This window comes from Patagioenas fasciata, chromosome 5 (assembly GCF_037038585.1).
Source record: "Patagioenas fasciata isolate bPatFas1 chromosome 5, bPatFas1.hap1, whole genome shotgun sequence".
Taxonomy (NCBI): domain Eukaryota; kingdom Metazoa; phylum Chordata; class Aves; order Columbiformes; family Columbidae; genus Patagioenas; species Patagioenas fasciata.
In genome coordinates this window covers 42,667,501-42,687,559 of record NC_092524.1, presented here as the reverse complement: position 1 = coordinate 42,687,559, position 20,059 = coordinate 42,667,501, and the positions used below count along the sequence as shown (strand labels likewise).

The window sequence follows — 20,059 nt, the reverse complement described above, 5'->3', positions numbered from 1 at the left end:
TGTGTTAGCCTTGTGTCAGATTTGAACATTTTTGCCAAAGGCCTACATTTTTACTGTCCAGGGGAAAAAAAAATAAAAATAAAAATGTACTACACACTGAGGAAATCTTTCTTCACCCAAATAACCTTGAAAAACCCCACAGCAAAAATCCCCGAAACCCAGAGAAGCCACAAAACAGTGTTTCACTTGTGATCATGAACGGGGCACTGAGGTGTTCTAAGTGTTCCTCTAGCATGTCCTGCTCGACTCTGAAACTGACAATGCAATTGGCTACTTACACGGAGTGGTTAAAATCTCTCCATATGCATTTTCTAGATGGATCTGGAACTCTAAGGCCTTGTTTTAGTTTCCAGAAATATTACAACTGCAGTCAGCACACATGCACCTTATCCGAGAGAACCGTTAAATCTGAACAGTAAGCTGGCACATGACAGATCTTCCCTCTGATGCATAACAGCGCAGCAGCCATGGAAGGCTCCTTCTCTCTCATGTAGCTGTTGTGTTTGGGTTTTACTACATCCGTGAGCTCTTAAGCCTCCTCTAGTCTGAGAAGGCAGTATCACCAGCTTTTGTGATTTCCCTGGCACTATGACTAGGCATGGGCTTTCCTGGTTCCTCCTCCATGACAGCCTACTTTATTCCTGCAAGACAATACCAGCCTTGTTCTCCAGTCAATGGGAGCAAAAGCAAAGTGCTCTCACCCTGGGGTTTTTGAGCTCACCCCTTCATGTAAAAGTTGAAGTAAGAGATACACAGATTTTTCCACTGGTTCCAAAAACAAGTACCCTTTACTTGTGCTAGCAAACAAAGTGATAGACAACATGGCCTTCCAGCTTCTCCATCACTCCTGAGAATTGTTTTGGCTTTGAGCAGTACCCTCTGAGGATCACAGGGCTCTCCCCTTCACACCTGCCTCTCCCCCCTCAGCACCACAGCAGTCAGCCTCTGCCCAGGCTGCTCTCTCCAGCCACATCTCTTCTGCTTCAGATGACTTTCACCTGACCAGGAACCCTGCCCCTACACCTTGCACAGGTTTCATTTGTCTCAGTAAGCATGTTATCCATCCATCACTCCCAAGCCAGTGATTGAGTGTCTCAGGCTCCACAGTTTTAAGTACTTTCAGTTAATGTGTGCTCTTCTTTCTACTCCTCTGAGCACTCTTTCTATAGGCACGCTCTGACTCAAATGGGAATGGTTTAACTTTCCTGTTGTATGTGTTTGTGCATCCCTGAATAAATATATGCCCACCAGTGTAACAACCAAACTCATACCTATTTGCAGACGTAATTAGCTACTTGGAGTAGAGTTACACAGTGATCCAACCCCTCCATATGAGCCACACATCCACAGGGTAATAATCCTAAATAACTAGGTAGTTACACTGAATTTCAAAATTACAAAAAAAGAACTTCCTTCACAAATATTCTTTGATCCATATGCTACAGATGTTTTATATAGACTTATTTTGCACTGTATTGTGACATACACCTAAGAGAGTCTGTATGAGATATAAAATGCTACTGTTCCAATTAGATAGGATTTTATGCACCCAGGAGTTAGTGACTATGCAAGGCACAAGACAAATGAGAGACCAGTCTTACGGCAATTAAAATAGTTCAAGGAAAAATCAGCTACTATGTAATAAAGACCCATGTATCTCAAGGAAGGTAGATCTTATCTTTAATTCACACTAAATCCAATCTTCCTATGAAGATCTGGAAAAATAATTTCTGAAAAAAGCCACCTGATTATTCTGGCAGGAACTGAAAACCAGAAGTAGGATCGGTGCTTTGGAAGAACATAGAGTTTTGGTAAAATCACTTTTTCTTTTTAAGAAATATTGGTGAGCCAGAAAGCAGTTTGTTGGGTTTTAAGGACATGGAAGGCTTTAAATTACTCAAAAAATTATTCAAGGTATGCAGATTTTTTTCTTAACAGTTCTTAAAAGAAGGTGGGGACATGGGCAAGGGACTTAAAAAAAGAAAAAGGCTCAGAGAAAAAAACCACGCACTGCATACTTATAAAAAATGGTATCACATAGTAGAGCATGTTTAGAAAATTCTCTTTTTCATATACAAATCAAGATTTATCATCTGAATAAAACGAGGGTAAAAAAAAGCACGATTTTCATATTTAAATCTGCTTTCAAATACGCTATTAAAAAAGCCACATGCAAAAAGAAAAAAAAGAAATGTGTATGCAATAGCATGAATTCTACCACAACATTTTTCCTCACCAGTGTGGTAAATTACAGCTCTGACCTAAATTTTCATATGTTTATTGAGTGGATTGTTTACTACCATATAATAAACATCGTAACAACAGTATTTATGTTTTAAGTAGTATTTTTTGAGTCCTTTGCATCTGAGACCATAATCAAATTATGTAGTACGGTTCCCCGATTACCTCCCTGCTTCATTACCCTTACCTGTTTTTCCCTGGCAGACGCTCTTTGCAGTGCCATCTGGAAGGCACACTGTCGTCTCCCAAACACAAGCCTTGAGCCAGGAGAAACATCGTTGGAAGTGATGGGCACATTAAAACCGGTATCAGGCACTGCTCTACCTACCCAAGTGCTCCCAACAGCTCTACACAGTGCTGATGTGTCTACCATAATGAGTGTACCCATCTTTCTAGGGCAGGAGGTTAAGGAATGGGGAGCACAAGCAGTGACAGAGGAAGCTACAGGGATAGCAATGAATAAATAGGAATATGGGTTAGTGGTGGGGAGAATTTCAGTATCACAACATAAGCATGAAGGGGAGGGAGGAAAAAAAAAACCACAGTAATTTCCTGTTTATAGTCACTACTGCATTTGGCATAAAATATAATAATTTTCTGTTCCTGAGGTCATCTTGCTACCTTTATGCAATATGCAATGCCTGTATCAACTCAAACTATGCTTTTCATTCTAATGCAGATGTAAAATTTTACTTAAACACAATAGAGGGCTAATATTTGCATACATTGGATTTGGTCATCCAAGCTGAATTTAGTTATATGTCAATCAAAAATATCTACATGTAACAGCCAAAGCAAGGCAGCCTGCAAAGCTACAAATACGGTGTTGTGGGTACAAACAGGAACACTTATTTGAGATTTACAAACTAGTCTTAGACAAGCACATGGACAAAGTTAAAACAGTATACAAATGTTAATCTAGAAGAAGCTACATACCAAAATGAATTTGAATGTATTTCACCAAATCACCTATTATTAAATATGTATCTATAAACAGATAAACCTTATATCATGCCTTTAGAGTAAACACACTTGGAACACACAGAGTAGCAACTCCTAGAGCAGAGGAGCCCTTGTAAAGCCCTCCTACCCCACTGCAGAGCCTGACTTTGACTAGTATTTTCTGCTGCATTCCAACTTATTGCAAACATCCCAACAGCACACGGCTTTAGAATGTTCATAAGCAGCAAGGAGTGAGACCATGCACAGGAGGTATTCTGCAGTAGCAAGTTTAGGGGAGGAAAAACAAATAAACAAACAAACCCCAAACAAACAAACAAAAAAAACCACACAACAACACCACCACACACACACACACACCGCCCAAAACAGAATACAAACAAGAAACCTCCTCTCCCTTGCAGCCATGAGAATATTGCTGCCATGCTACCAAGTCCTTGTACTTAGATGCTTGCAAGAGCTGTATGGCCAGTGCTAATTATTCTTTAAAAAGCACCCAGGTGAGGAGGCTCTGCAAGCCTGGAAGCTCAAAGGAGGAAGACTCCACCTTTGCTGAGGAAGAGGGCACTTGTCTTAATAAAAGCCAGGACATTGAAGGGTCAGCCAATTCCCATATAAAAATAATCTGAATATCTGTGAAACATGACATTTATTCACCTTTCTTATGAATTCTTAAAAGACTAAGAACAGAGTCTCCCTCAAATTAAGGGAGAAGATCTGTTTCTGGTTTTCAAATTAAAATAGAGGCTATCTGGTGTAAACTAGGGGGAAGGATGAATAGTTCATCACTTGGACTACTTTTATTCTGGTGAAACAGGCAGTGGTCCATGAATGCATCCAAGTATCTATCCAAGAAAAATTTAAAAACTTGGACTGTACAATAGTCAGAAAAGTTAATGTAGTTCTTTACATTCTGGAACATATTTCATTCCATCTAGTGACAATGTCAATAATTAGATTTCAGTTTAACCTCCAAGAGATAACCTAGGCCTGAAGCAGTTGATTTGCTCTTCCTTTGACATCTCACAAAAGACTCATCTATAACTTCAAAGTACACTTAGGGAGGAGGTGAGATAACAGTAAGGCAACATCAAAAACGGGAAAACCCTATCTAATGAAGTTAACCTGCTCAGTAAACTTCACAGATTTTGCCTGTTGCACAGTACCATGCTCCCGTAAGATACGAATCTATGAGCTGTGAACTTCACAGCCATTCACTCGTCCTCTTTTACAGATGACTCTTGACCTTTTCTAGCAATTTCAATGAGACAGTTACCATTGATGCATGCCTGATGCTCCCCAAGGTGATACAAATCAGAACTGCCTCTCATGCTAAGTACAACATGCAGTACAACCATCACCAGTAAGCAAGCAGCAATGCAGCAATTCTAAAAGCTTGTTGCTACCCCTGGAAGCAAGAAGGCCACCTGCTATGAAACTGTAAAATGCTCTCCTCGTCATAAGATCTCAGGCATTATGCCTGACCCAGTTATGACCACCAGGCCTTTCACTTTGGTTCTGGTTGAGACATTTTTGAGGGGATGAAAAAAGCTCAGAATACTTTTGGAGAGTTTTTGTTTACATCATTTGATTTCAGGGCAAAGGAGCTCAACTATGAGAGATTTAGTAGGGATAGCACTGTGACAATCAGGCAAATCACACCATCAGCAGGATTCCACAAAGACCAAAAGTGAAATATGTGAAGTAACTTGGAAGATTAAGTTTCTCACCCTTAATTCAAGTCTACAACAAGAATACCTCAAATGAAAAAAAACTTCATTATATTATGAAAAGTAGGATTGATTTTTAAATGCAGTGCAGCTCGAGTCTTTTTATCCCTACGATTATTCAATACAGAGTCATGGAACAACTAACGTCCCTTCAAATGCTACAATAAGACTCTTATTTTGTTGAGCTTTGAAATCAAGAAAAGTGAATGACTAAAATCAGATGAGGTCTGCATTAGAAGCATTTCACCAATAGAGCAATCTTGGTACACTCCTGTGGAAAAGCAGTAAGCATGTAATCAGCTATATCAGCAAAGATCTGCTTTGGACTCATACAGGAAATTCACCACTTATTAGCAAAACAAGTAATATCAGTAAAAGAACAGTTTCGCAAGCAAAATAGTATCTGCTATAGAGGTTTCTGCTGATGCAGCTTTCTCCAAGTGGGATACTACACTATTTAAATATGTCTAATTGACCAAGCTACACCAAAGTATACTATAGACTTGGCTTGTATTCTGCTCTTAATCTTAACTCAGTATTTCACCCAAAATATTTTGATCATTTTCTGTCCCTACTGAATAACAAAACCCACTCAATTCAACTTGCCAAGCTAGCAAAGTATGAATGTCTTTTTTAATAAAACAGCCAGCTCAAAATGTAGTATGCAGCAGCATTCTCAAGGTAAAGAAAATACTGCTAGACAATGCAACAGTACATGCTACACCAAAGCACAGTGATGATCAATGCATTGATCAGTATTGGTCACTGACCATACAGGTGATGGACTGCCTGGTCTATAGCCCAGTGCAGGGAGTGTCTGCAGCCCTGGGGTACTTCCAGACAGCCCTGGGACTAACAGGCTGTCAAACTCACAGCACCCTGCAGTGCAACTGGTTACACAAGCCCTTTTACAGATTGACAATCTTCGTGCTGTCTCTCTTTGCCTGAACTGTCTGTATAGGCATGACTAAGAATCACCAGCAGAGAGTACCCTCCGAAATGGCAGGTTTTCCACTGGGGAAAGGGAAATGCACAATAGCCCCTCTCCCCGGCCACATGAAGGAGCACATACAGTAGCTTATGTGAGAGGATATGCAGAAGAAGGGGACAGCGCCAATGTTCCTTCTCTTAATGCTAGGATAGCCTGCTATCTTAGAGGTAGCAAAGGTAATAATAACAGGTAGCAAAGTCCACCGCAGTCACGAGGCTTACGGACCTACTGCCCTAGGCATGCAAATGAGTCACTAGAAAGGGCTGGAAAACTATACAGAACACTTCTAGGCAAGTTGATAATTGATCAATTCATAGAAATTCAGCAGCTCAAGAACTCCACAAAGATGTGTTATGGGCCCTGGCTGCAAGTCAACTGCAGAGGAAGCACACAGCAGCATCACAGCCAACTATGGACAGCTACACAAAATTAATTCATTCAACTGCTGCTCCGTTCCCTACAGTCCATTTAACTGACTTTTGTGTGGAGGTAGGGGAATTTCACCTTTTATATAGACACAGCTGGAAAGACTTTACACACAAATTATTCCCAGTACACATCCTCTAAATAGTGCAGCCTCATTAAATAGTACATGATATAACATCTTAAACTCCTTTGTGTCACAGTCTGCAATGGCACAAACCCAGCATCACTTATGAAACTGTGAGACAAAGTTCAATGCAAGCATAGCGGGCAAAGGTATCTACTTTCATGAATCTCTGGTTGCTCAATGAGTAGAAAACTGAAGACCTGAAGTGTGACAGACTTTGTCTTTCCTTATTGTTGATCAGATTTTTTGTTTTGTATTTATGAGAAATTTATTCCCTATTAACCAGAAAGTGAGTGGAAAGCCTAATTATATAATCTTTGGTTCATACGGTATTGAGGTATTTTTTATTTTTAATAACACAGGATTTTTTATACCTTAAAAAGACAAATGAAAAATTGCCACCTTCCCATAGCACTCCAGCAGAGGTATGCTCTATGCTTCCGTTGCCTTTTTCCCTAAAGTTATCATACTTTTTTTCTTTTTAAATGTGTATGCACAAATGTGTATGTGAACATGGAACTTTAAGATCATAAACATCTCAAAAAAATGTTGTCCAAAAAAATTTCACAAAATGTAATGCAAGTTGTGTTTTCTGTATACCAGTTTGAGGTGACATGGACTTTGCTAAATTTTTGCATGTTTTAACTGAAGCAGTATTTGTCTGAAAGAGAATGTAAATCAGTATAAATACTTTAAATTGACTACAGATACTGTTAGCAATAGAGGAATTTTAGCAGAGGGTCAACTGTTTTGTCATAGGTCAGACGTTTAGTGATATTGTTGCATCTGGATGTGGAACGTGAGTTGTGTCACTATTGTATCATGAAGCCTTATGGCCAGGTGGGAGAATTAATAGATTGCTAAACAACTTAAGCAATGTACAGTGCCACACAGGTCTGCTAAGTAGCCAAGGAAAAAAAAGAAAAAAAAGACAAACACACACACACACAGCCCCCCCAAAACAACACACACCACCTTCAAAGCACAATTTTGAGGTTTGCTTAGAGAAACCCTTTTGGAAGGTGTAGGAAAAATGAGGGACAAAATGTTGTCCAAAAGCTTCATTTCTGGTGAACTCTGAACTTATTTTTCAATAAAACATTATGCTGTATGATTTCATTACTTTATCTTCTAGTAATTTGAAAAGTAGATTTAGTTCTAAATAAAAGCATCACTTGGAAATGAAATTTAAACTAATTCATTTAATAAGAAAATTGCTATGAAAGATTTCAGGGATTCCAAAATCCACTTCTTTGCTCTTCTTCTGGGATTAACACATACATTAAATTTGCTAACCATTTGCAAATAACCCAGCTTTGTTTCCAGAAACAGCTTTTTTTTTAAAAAAAAAAAAAAAAAAGATAATTCACTAGTAGCCATCACTACAGACACACACATTTTCAAGGGAGAATTGTGTTCCGTATTTTAACAGCATCACTATGCAAAACAAGCCTCACATTACTTTAGAGAAAGGCTGCATCCATCTCATACTGCTCCAAGAATGCTCATGACTCACTGCCCCTGTTTGGTTGCAACTCATCAGTGCCGGCAGCCCTAAGTTGCTCCCAGCCATTATCACCAGCAGCTCTGAAATATGGATTAAGTCTACCCCAAGTACTCCGTGCAGGGAAAAAACTCCTAGAGCCCTTTATTCCCTACAGAATACCTGTGCAGGAGAATAAATCAATGATGTGAAAGAAAACATAAAATCTTTCCCAGTAAAATTTGCAGATGACACAAAAGATAATAAAATGGTAAATACCAGGGAGTTGTCAGTTCCACAGATTGCATGGCAGTCTGGGCTCACCTGAATAAGACATGTTTTAACACAGCTGAGCACAAAGCTGTCTGTCTAGTAACTAAGAGCACAAATTCCAAACAAAGACAATATAATAACCTAGGAAGAGGCATACTGATGATGGTGGATAATCATATTAATATTAGCCTACAGTGCAATGCCCTGGCTAGAGCAGCAAAAAAGATCCTTTGGCGTACAAGGAAGTAAACACGGAATAGTAATAGGAAAGGATTACAAAAATCACTCCCAATGTTGAGACAGAGAATCTCTCCATTTCAAACAGCACGTAATGACAAGGTTCTGGTTTACATCTGTGATCCCTGAGCACTACCACAGGAACAACTAACAGACTATACTAGCATTCGAACTAGAAAGACTTAATTGAAATCTACAAAAAGCATTCAAATTCTGGAAAACTTGCCATACTAAGAATGAGAATCCTGTGTCAAAGAGGAGGATGAACAATCACTGGGTTACCACCTATGAATATGTAAATGGAGGGGAAGAACTGTGGATTATCATGAATATTAAAGGACTTTTTACCTTCTTAATACTGGTTTTGGTACGTCTCTGCAACATAAAAGTTAGAAAACTCCAGACTAAAAACAAGGTAACAATACTTTAACAATAAGCACAGTTCATCTAAAGAGAGGCAGGATTTTCTTTCACCTGATGTTCTTATAATCAGCATCTGCCTTTTAAAAGAACCAGAAGTTGCAAGATAGTGTTACTATCTTATATCGTTCTTTTAAATCAAAAGATGGTGGAGAATTGGAACTCTACATTTCAAAAGCATACCTAAAATGTTCCAGGACGGTTTTGTTGCTCCAACTTACGTGAGCTTTAGGGCAAGTATTAATATTTGCCTAATTCCTTATATTTGGGGATAATTATTTCCCTTTCCTCCTCCTTCCCTTCCCGCAAGTTGCAAAAGGATCATATAAACTGTTATTAAGCCACACAAACTTGTTATCTTGCTCACTGCTTCTTCAAGTAATATTTCAGATACACTTAGCATTAATGCTTCTGTTTTTGTGCAAAGCAGCGAGTTACTGAAAGAGCATGGGAAAAGTGAAACCTTGCTGAATACACAGGGTAGCTCAGTCACAGATAATTTGAATTGATCTCTCAATTTCTGAAACCAGTAACACAACGAGGGGGGAGGAGAACGAGAGAGGAGGGGAATGACACAAAACAAAAAGAACCCTTCATCTCTGAAATGAAATGCAAAAACAATTTCTGTAGAATATAAAAAAACCTGTCTTAACAGCAAATTAGCAGACTGTAAATAATATCCTACTGAAAGGATGTGGTTAAGGGGCATGAAGATCCAGCCAGTTTAATATGGACTGTGTGCAAGACATCAAAAGGTAATTGCCTAATTGGTCAATTGACCAATACCAAATTCACTTCAGGATTTAGCTCAGAATAGACATTACAATTAGATACTGGAAGGATTAAGTGAATCTTCAAAATTTGTATTGAACTATAAACGGAATAGATTTTGTAAATCTAAACATCGCCCTCCATTACTCAGTGGAAGAAAATTTTCAGGTTAACATGTATGTATCGCACCTATTCTCTATTCAGACTACATTCCATTAAACTCAAAGTAGAATTTTAAAGCCAGTACAACATCTGTGTCATAATAGAAATATGATCATTTCTGTTATTGAAAAATTATCTTTTGAGTGCTGTTGTCCCAAATGCTCCAATCAGCCAAGGATGATCTTTCGAGGTCTCTTCTAATCCCTAACATTCTGTGATTCTGTGATCAGCTGTTCAACTTAATGCTGGCCAGTGCTCATTAATCATTTTAATGTGTCACAGCTAATCTCGTTTCTTACCCAGAGAAAGCCCACTCTCATATGTTACATGTAAGGAGATGTTGGCTCACTTTTGGATGTGTTTTAAATTTGGTCAAAAAGTTCTTTTTTTCTTTTTTTCTTTTTCTACCTGCAAAAGACATCTAGAACAGCTCAGCACAGAGAACCTGCAGGTACGCTCAAAGCTACACAAAGGTGAGAGCAGACATAGGAAGCTGTAACAGGGGTAAAGTTTTGCCAGGTAGCCTCTCACTAAGGCTGTAGGAATCAAATGATTTATATCAAAAGATATGTTACTTGCCCTAGTAATGGCTTTTCTGCCATTTACTGATAGAGAATGAATTAGTTTATTAGCTTTCAGTATTTTCTAAAAAGACATCAAATTTATGAAGAGGAGATGCAAAGAATCTTCTTCAACTACACTTATTAAATTCACATTGCAAGGAGAAAAATCAAGATGTGAAGTGAGGGAACCCAAAGAAAGACCCACTGTGCAAGAAGACAGAGGCCTCTCTTTCCTGTTTTATCAGAGCAGATCAAACTAGTAGCTTCTTCAATATGCTATTTCTTAGATTAACCCCTAAACATGGGATACTAACTCATTGTTAGAAAAAAGCTCATGTACCCTATAGCATTAGCATGAATGACAGCCCTGTTGTCCAACAGGTTACGTGTTTTTCCTGCAGCCAAAGTAATTGTTTCGGACTACTGTATCTTTTCCTCAGTTATATGCTATCAGATGAGTCAGGATATACAAGTAGTCTGAAAAGTCTTATGTCTTTTTAAGTAAATTTATGTGCAACACCACCAGTAAGAAACAAAGAGATGGAAAAAGCTAACAGCATCTCAGCCATTCTCTGTGCTGCTTAAATGGCCATACTGACCTGAACCAGCAGGCCCAGCTGCAGAGGAGCCCAGAGGGGCATTTAACCCACCTTCACGAAGGTGGAAATCTCCATTTGGAACTATTAGCTCCTCCTCTGCAGGTCTTTTACTGCTTGGTCCACATTAAGGTGGTGATGAGCACTGAAGACTACTTCAACAACCCAGAGAAATCCTTCATCTTCCCCTGTTCTCTACTGATCAAATGCCATCACTAGAAACCCTGTGAGAGCTATTTGAACCATTAAAACATCTATATTCTTGTTTGTGTTGCTTACCAGGGCACAAGATTTCTTCGGCATAAAAAGCAATTCTGTTTTTGTTTTATCCATTTGAGCAATAAATCTTAATTTAAACCTTAAAGGCTGACAGGAATTGTTAAGCCTTGTGCCTCCTTTTCTCAGTTGTACAAATATTTATGGTTTTGAGTCAACACATAGTCTTAGAGGAGATTACTTTTGTCTGTTAAGTTTGGATGTTTTGAGCCTTTACAGGCTCACGATGAGCCCCCGCTGGACCTGTTGTTTGTCAACAGAAGAGGACTTGTGGGTGATGTGATGGTTGGAGCCTATCCTGGGCACAGTGATCACAAAGTGACAGAGTTTTCTATTCTCAGAAAAGTAAGGAAGCTCGTTCGCACAACTGCTACCTCGGACTTCCATTGGGCAGGCTTTGTTCTATTTAGGAGTCTGGTTGACAGACTCCCTTGGGAGGCAGCCTTGAAGGGTGAAGGGGTCCAGGAAAGCTAGGCATTCTTCAAAAATCAAATCTTAAAGGCTTAGGAGCAGTCTGTCTCCATGTGCTGAAAGACAAGCTGGCAGGAAGACCAGCCTGGTTGAACAGACAGCTTTGGCTAGACCCCAGGAAAAAAGAGTTTATGACCTTGGAAGACGTGGCAGGCAACTCAGAAGGGCTATGAGGTTGTGACAGCATTATGCAAGGAGAAAATTAGAAGGGCCAAAGCCCAACTATAACTTAATCTAGCTGCTGCCATAAGAGACAATAATGTTCATAAATACATTAGCAACAAAAGAAGGACTAAAGAGAATCTCCATCCTTTATTGAATGAGGGAAGAAGCATAGTGACTCAGGATGAGCAAAAGGCTGAGGTACTAAACACGTTCCTTGTGTCAGTCTTTAACATTAAGAACAGTTGTGCTCCAGGTACACAGCCCCCCTGTGTCAGAAGACAAGGACAGAGAACCGAATGAAGGCGAAGTTATCCAAGGGGAAATGGTTAGCGACCTGCTACACCACTGAGACACTCAAGTCTATGAGGCTGAATGAGATCTACCCAAGCAGTCTGAGAGAGCTAGCGGAGGTGCTTACCAAGCCAGTTTCAATCATTTATCAGCAGTTCTGGCTAACTTAGGAGGTCACAGTTGACTGGAAATTGGCAAACATGACACCCATCTACAAGAAGGATGGAGGATCCAGGGAATTACAGGCTTATCAGTCTATCCTCAGTGTCAGGGAAGATTACAGAGCAGATCATCTTGAGTGCCATGATATGGCACATAGCGGACAACCAGGTGATCAGGCCCAGTCAGTATGGGTTTATGAAAGGCAGGTCCTGCCTGATTAGCCTGATCTTCTGTGACAATGTGACCCACTTAATGGATACGGGAGAGGCTGTGGATGTAGTCTACCTGGACTTCAGTAAAGCCTTTGACACTTTGCTACAGCATTCTCCTGGAGAAACTGGCAGCTCATGGCTTGGACAGGCATACCCTTCACTGGGTAAAAAACTGTCTGGATGGCCAGGCCTAAAGACTTGTGGTGAATGGAGTTAAATCCAGTTGGTGGCCGGTCACAAGTGGTGTTCCCCAGGGCTCAGTACTGGGGCCAGTTCCGTTTCATCTCTTTATCAATTATCTGGATGAGGGACTGAGCACACCCTCAGTAAGTCTGCAGACAACACCAGGCTGAGTGTGACTGTTGATCTGCTGGAGGGTAGGAAGGCTCAACAGAGGGATCTGGACTGGCTGGTTCAATGGGCTGAGGCCAATTGTGTGAGGTTCAAGAAGGTCAAGTGCCAGGTCCTGCACCCCAGGCAGTGCTACTAGGCTCAGGGAAGAGTGGCTCGAAAGCTAGTTGGCTGAAAATGATCTGGGGCTGTTGATTGACAGCTGGCTGAATATTAGCCAGCAGTGTCTCCAGGTGGCCAAAAAGGCCAACAGCATCCTGGATTGTATCAGGAATAGTGTGGCCAGCAGGACTAGAGAAGTAATCAGCCTCCTGTACTCAACACTGGTGAGGCTGCACCTTGAATGCTGTGTTGTTTTGGGCCTCTCACTACAAGAACAACATTGAGGTGCTGGAGAGAGTTCAGAGAAGGGCAACAAAGCTGGTGGAGAGTCTGGAGCACAAGTCTGATGAGAAGCAGCTAAGGGAACTGGGGCTATTTAGCCTGGAGAAAAGACCTTATTGCTCTCTATAACTATCTGAAAGAAGTTTGTAGTGAGGTGGGTGTCAGTCTCTTCTCCAAAGTGACAAGCAATAGAATGAGAAGAAATGGCCTCAAGTTGTACCAGATGAGGTTTAGATTGGATATTAGGAAAAATTTAATCACAGGAAAGGTTGTCAATCATTAGAACAGGCTGCTCAGGGAAGTGGTTGAGTCATCATCCCTAGAGGTGTTCAAAAACTGTGTAGATGTGGCACTTGAAGACATGGTCTAGTTGTTGACTTCGCAGTGTTACGTTAATGTTTGAACTCTATGATCTTAAATCTTTCTAACTTAAATAATTCTATGATAATGCACATAGGATCCAGGCACGAAACTGAGAATTTCCCCTCATGACCTAGTGATACTCTGAAGGGCCACTTTGTGAATGGAATAACTTCCAGGCTGAGAACAAAAAAAAAAAAAACCCTGAGGTATCCTATACTTGTACATGCCAGAGACTCTCTGCAGAGAAGCAAAAAAACCCCTATTCTTGACTTCTTGTGATTAGCAACAAATAAAACCAGAGCATGGGCAGAGAGCTGTGCTCCTCTTGGACTATATCTGGAGATCATCTACCCAGGCTTGGTTCATTGTTTGACACTCCACAAAGGTGAACAAGAGTGCAAATCCTAGGTGTCTGAGCAAGCAGAAGAAAGGATTTTCACGCTGGGCAAGACAGAAAACCCTGACAGCATGAAGTTGCTAGAAATGAAGGAGAAAATACTTCTTTGTGTTGTCAATTTTCTTTGGCATCTCAAAAGAAGAGCCTGGATGTTCCTGGCTACAGCTGTGGGAACCAGAAGATAAAAGGGGAAATATTCAGGAGCTGATGGACAGCTGAATTCCAGGCCCATAACTGACAGGCCGCTAGTTTAACTTCCATAGCTCAAGATATGTTATCTACTTAAAAAAACAGAATGGTAAAATCTTTTAAGAATGCTTGGTGTGTTAAGTCTCTACTGCTAGTAAACACAGAAACAATTTGTAATTATTTTCAAGATTACTGTAGAGCTTTTTAAAAAAGCATATTTACCTGTTCAACCATGGTGGTGGACAACGAGAGAAAAAAAAAAAAAAATCTGTTTTTTTGCCAACAGCTTTTAAAAACTGTGTGTTCCACTCTGTTCCAAGCAGGATATCTAGCAGCAGCTATAAGACTCAATTGCAAGAGGATCATAAATAGACTAGAGGAATTTGTACTAAAATATTTATTATTTTGTCTATTTTATATACATTAGCTAATGTAATCATTAGTCCAGCTCCTCAGGAATTTGTGTTGCAAAGCTTTTTGCAATTGTTTCTTTTAATAGTACTATAATGTATTTACTGATCTACACTTTTAAGAACTCTTACAAATTCTCATTTCTCATATGTATTAGCACTAAGATTTGACTAAAGAGGTTATTTCCCCACATGTTTTCTGAGAAGTATTTTTGGATTAGGAGGTCATGGCGTGATCTTTTCAAATTTTTACAAAAAGGATCAGAATATCTCAATTTCAACTACTAAGTAGCTTTACGCAAAATACCTTCAGTAGTTACATGGTTAAGCATAAATCCAGAGTAGGCTCTCTGCATAATACTTCTTTTAATTTTAAAATAGACTGGAGGAAAAACAATCAAGCTCCCAAATCCACTATTTTCTGTCCTCTCCTACTCTGTACGGCCAGTCCTTAAGATTCCTTTAATTCTCAGAATAAGTAGTTCACTGTTTTGTGTCCAGCCCAGAAATTATCCTACAGGAAAAAGGAGGGTCACGCAGCCCTTTCTGTTGACCACTAGCAGCCTTTTTACATCCATTCTCTAATCAAGGAGAGACTGAGCCTGCATAAGATATGCATATGAACATCTAGTACCAAACATTCACGTGTCTCGTAGCACTGAAGTATAAACTTTAAAAGTGTCATGAGAAAAGCTTGATTTTTTTTTCTCCTGATTAGTGAGAAGTTTTCAGTAACCTGTTGTTATATCATTGGAAAAAAATTACTGCAGGAAAAAGTACCAAAAACATCAGTTGGGAAGAATACCTCAGAGAAGTCAAATAGCATGGAAGAAGTAACCAAGAAAAAATTTCATTAATCAAAAAGCTTTCCATATTTTCTGGAGGACGACCTAGCAGTTAGTTTTCCAAAATAATCCATGGTGTTTTTCTACAAGTGAGGTAAACTGGGGTATAATACTTCAAAATTCACATTCCAGTGTGACAAAACAGATGTCAAAACCAACACTTTCATCACCACTCCAATTTTTTGATTTTCCCTTTTATTTGAAATTGTATACCTATTTGTAAGCGAACATCTACTATGCCATATTGTGGTCAGCATAGCTAGTTGTTTTTAACTACACTGAGTATAAATCCTACTGAATTTTCAAAATTGTAATCAAATATTTTGCAGCATTCAGAGTGAAGCCATCACTGTATTTAACACTCATGACAAACTGTGCCAAGTTTTCTTATTTCCAGAAAGTTTCAAAATCTTGAAGTTGTCGTAAAATCTGGTATAAATAGTGCACAACAAATCTGCTTCATACATTTAAACAAATGAATACATTTTAACGATTACTAAACTAGTGTTACAAAAAAAAGTAAAACACTGAAGTTAAGTTCGATGGTGACATTTAAAACCATGCTAGATCTAGACTGCTTTAGTTACCCTGGACACTACCATTATTTGGAGAGATAGAAACAAAATGATATAAATTCAAGAAGTGCAAGAAATATTTTTAAGTCAGTGTAAAATCATGAATAAGTCATATCTCACACCAAAAGTAGCCATTCACAAAAGAGCCACACAAAAGGGCAGATTTTCATTTTGGGTCACCAAGTTACACTGATGCTGTAAGTATATTGATACATCTAGATTTTTCTTTTCCTCTGACTTCCATAAACCAAAAAGATAGTCTCTCTTCATTTACATTGAATTAACAGCTTTTCCTGATATGGTTGTACTCATTGCTAAAAGAAAAGATTCAAGAAACAAGCAGCAGGTTATGGAATAGAAAGAGGGGATAGGAGAATGACCTAAAACATTATAATGAGTATGACTGCCTTGCCAGAGAAACATGTTGTTGCAATGCAGGGTACAAGTGATCTTTACAAGTTAAAGGGGTTTTGGAAAATGAAAACTGTTATACATAAGAGGAAAACGATAACACTGGGATACAAAACAAGAATAGAGATGTTGTGAGAACTAAATACTAAGTAATAAAAAGCAGTTGCAGAATCCAGTGAAATAACAGAAAATTCATAATGCATTTACAATATATTCATGCAAAATTATCTACAAGACATCTGTCAAATGTATACTTCGAAATTCTATGCAAAAATAGATTATTAAATCATTACTACAGTAAAATAGAAACATCACTGATTGCAAAAACAACAGAAGTCAAGCATGTTTCATTTGCCTGTCCACAGCAATAGCACTTTTGTCAGAAACACCAGAAACGGTCTGGAGTTATGCACAAAAGCAGGCACTGTTAGGGCCATGGACAAAGGCAAATGACTGCAAAGCAAGAGGACTCAACTTCAATTTAACTGTCCTGTAAGGTACATGCTAATTAGCTGCAAAGCTATGAAATCCTAGCTAGCATGTTAAGTCTGCTACATGACAGTATAATTTGACTTCTTAAAGGATTATGCAAATTACAACTCATCATTCCATTACACGTCTGAAAAAAAGTGACAGCTAATTTATACATAACACACCTTTCAAATCCCTAAGATGTGAAGCACCTGTGCAATACATTTTGCCTAGATTTTCTAGTGTATACATTCTTGTTTATTGCACTGTACAGAAACATATCTAAGAGATTTAGTAAAGTCATAGGGGGGTTCATTTGCTTTTTAGCTTTTAGAGCACAATCCCAAAAAATTAAACAACATATTTCTGTCCCTGCTCTAGAGGTTTTGCACACAAGTAGAAGTGTACGGTTTCAACACGTGTAATTTCTGAATAGCGGGAGAGCACGAGCACTAAATGCACGAGCTAGAGGCAAGACTCACACAGATTTCAACATACTTCTGGTAGGTAGATTCACAGTAGATTCCGTCATATCGGTAGATTTTCCTACATTCTGATTGGTTGGGCAGAGGATGCTGGACAGTTATTCTGTAGAGGCATCAAAAACAGATAGACATGACTAGAGGTTCTCTACAGGTAACTGTAATGCAGGACAAATCAGTATGTTGAAATTGATTTTTTAAATTTTTAAATTAAACACCTTTCTGATCTCTTTAAATCAACTGCCTTGTGCACATAACATCCAGAATTTTCACTTTTCAAAATTTGCACTGAGAGTAAACTAAACTTCAGTTCTCCACAAGAACAGTATTTTTTTTCCCCATCAAATAAAAGTGGAAGAGGTAAAGAATTTAATGAACCAAACTGATAGTTCACATAGTTTGTGCATATACAATAGTGCCTATAAAATTGATTATTTATTGTTTACTGTTGCAATCCTTCCACAGGCAGAACATCCATTTACATCAGTTGGGAGTTTGTCCAGACAAAGACCATATAACCCTCCAATTTAAAACGTCAACAGCGATTCTCACATTTGCACAGAATAAGGATGTTGTGGCATTATAAGGACTGTGATTGAAGGCGCTCAGCACCATCTGAATAATGCCATATGTTCTCAGATCAACTGAAAGAAAATGAAAGTGATTGGCAGCAATCAGGAGGTGCGCAGCATCTTGTAAAATCAGGCCCTAAAAGATTTGTCAATCATTCTAGTATTCATCCCTCCCCAACTCCCTGTTAGCAGAAAATATAATTTGGCTATAAAAATTCAATGTTGTTTTTAAAATATACTTCGGAATTGCACACAAAACAGTACCCACCAATTTTCTTCCCCCCCGCCCACCGCCTTCTCTGGAATAAAAACACATTTGACATGCTTTTGTATCTTCCACAAATTAATATATTTTTTCCTTTAATATAATGGTAGTACACTAGAGTAAGTACAAATTATTTGAGAACTTTTACATTTTTCAAATGTAGAATTTTAGGTTATGAATTTTTTAAAAATAAATATTCTTCTCAATATAGTATTTTTTATTACATTGTTTTTTACATTATAACATCTATATAGCTCTAAGCTAGTCTTGTGTTTTAAAAATCACATATTTGTGTCAACAGTAATTTAAGAGTGGAGATTTGAGAAAAAATATAGTATCATTATCAAGCAACAAGCTTTACAAGAAATGGAAAGTTATGTACTGTGGAAACTGAGGGCCTTCCTCCTAGACTGCACCTATACAGAGTGGCAAGCACACACATTTTCATGTCTCAACAACCATGGTCCCTTGCTCATTTAAATTGAAAACCTGGTCTGAGCATCTGCTTCAGCGCTGGTTTTGGCCCATGGGAACCCACATGGAGGAGGGAGGAGACAGGTACCTCATGATGGCAGGACCAAACACCCCCAAGTCCTGGGATACTCCTGAATTCACTGATTAAGGCATCGCCAGAGAGACTTAATTTATTGTGATATCCAGTGCCTTTAAGTTACATGCCTAAGCACCATATAGTGTATGATGAGAGCCAAGTATGTTAAAATAGGATTTGCAACACAAGTATTACCTGCAGGGTAGATAGTGCTCTACTCTGCACTGGTGTGGCCTCACCTGGAGCACTGTGCGCAGTTCTGGGCGCCACAGGATAAAAAAAGATATTAAAGCTACTAGAGAGTGCCCAGAAGACAGCCATGAATTTGGTAAAGGGTTTGGAGAGGAAGCTGTATGAGGAGCAGCTGAAATCACTGAGTTTGTCCAGCCTGGAGAAGGGGAGACTGAGGGGAGACCTCATTGCTGCTACATCTTCCGCACAAGGGGAGGAGGAAGGGCAGGCACTGATCTCTTCTCAATGACAGAACCCAAGGGAATGGCAGGAAGATGTGCCAGGGGAGGTTTAGGTTGGGCATTAGGAAAAGGTTCTTCATCTAGGGGGTGGTAGAGTGCTGGAACAGGTTCCCCAGTAAGGGAGTCATGGCTGCAAGTCTGACAATATTCAGGAAGAGAGAGTGGACAATGCCTTCAGACACATGGTGTGAACTGTGGAGCTGTCCTATGTAGGGGCAGGAGCTGGACTGGATGATTCTTGTGGGTCCCTTCCAACTCAGGACATTCTATGATTCTAGGGAACCATGCAAGTTACGAAAAAAAAAAAAGTCTATAACAAGAGAGTTTCTTCTGTGTTGTTTGTGCCAGGATACACATATACTTCAGTCTGGATCACCCAGAAGTGCCCACGCCAAAGCAAATTCAAGTCTCAAAATCTTCAGTGCACTGTCCCATTGGCTGACCCACACCTTATGACTCCCTCCTGCCCTCCCACTTCCTGCTCCTTGAAACAAGACTAGAAGAGATGTCAGGTTTTACAAGGCTTCAGAAAAGACAGGAGAACTAGGCTCTCTGGCATCTCAGCCAGAAGAGATTCAAACATACATGCCCCACAGCTCCAAAGATTACCACAGGCTCCTTGATAACCACTGTTCTAAAGTAAGCACATGGTAACTCTTCCTGTTAAAACAAGGATACTTTAAAAAAAAAAAAAAAAATCTGTACTCATTGGATGAAAGGGAGCCACTGAGAGCATGTTATATTAAGAGTCCTTCAAAAATGCATAA

The 20,059-nt window shown here is 39.3% G+C and overlaps 1 protein-coding gene across 7 annotated transcripts in view; it reads right to left on the bottom strand.

The window, feature by feature from the left end:
* NPAS3 (neuronal PAS domain protein 3) overlaps window positions 1-20,059 on the bottom strand; it is a 612,196-nt gene that overhangs the window by 509,763 nt on the left and 82,374 nt on the right. For 4 of the 7 annotated variants that reach the window (XM_071809391.1, XM_065840021.2, XM_065840018.2 and 1 more), the window contains exon 2: window positions 17,449-17,538. The exons of the other annotated variants lie outside the window; for them this stretch is intronic. In XM_071809391.1, the coding sequence (XP_071665492.1) occupies window positions 17,449-17,538 (90 nt within the window). The remainder of the gene's footprint in view (window positions 1-17,448; window positions 17,539-20,059) is intronic. 7 annotated transcript variants of the gene reach the window in all.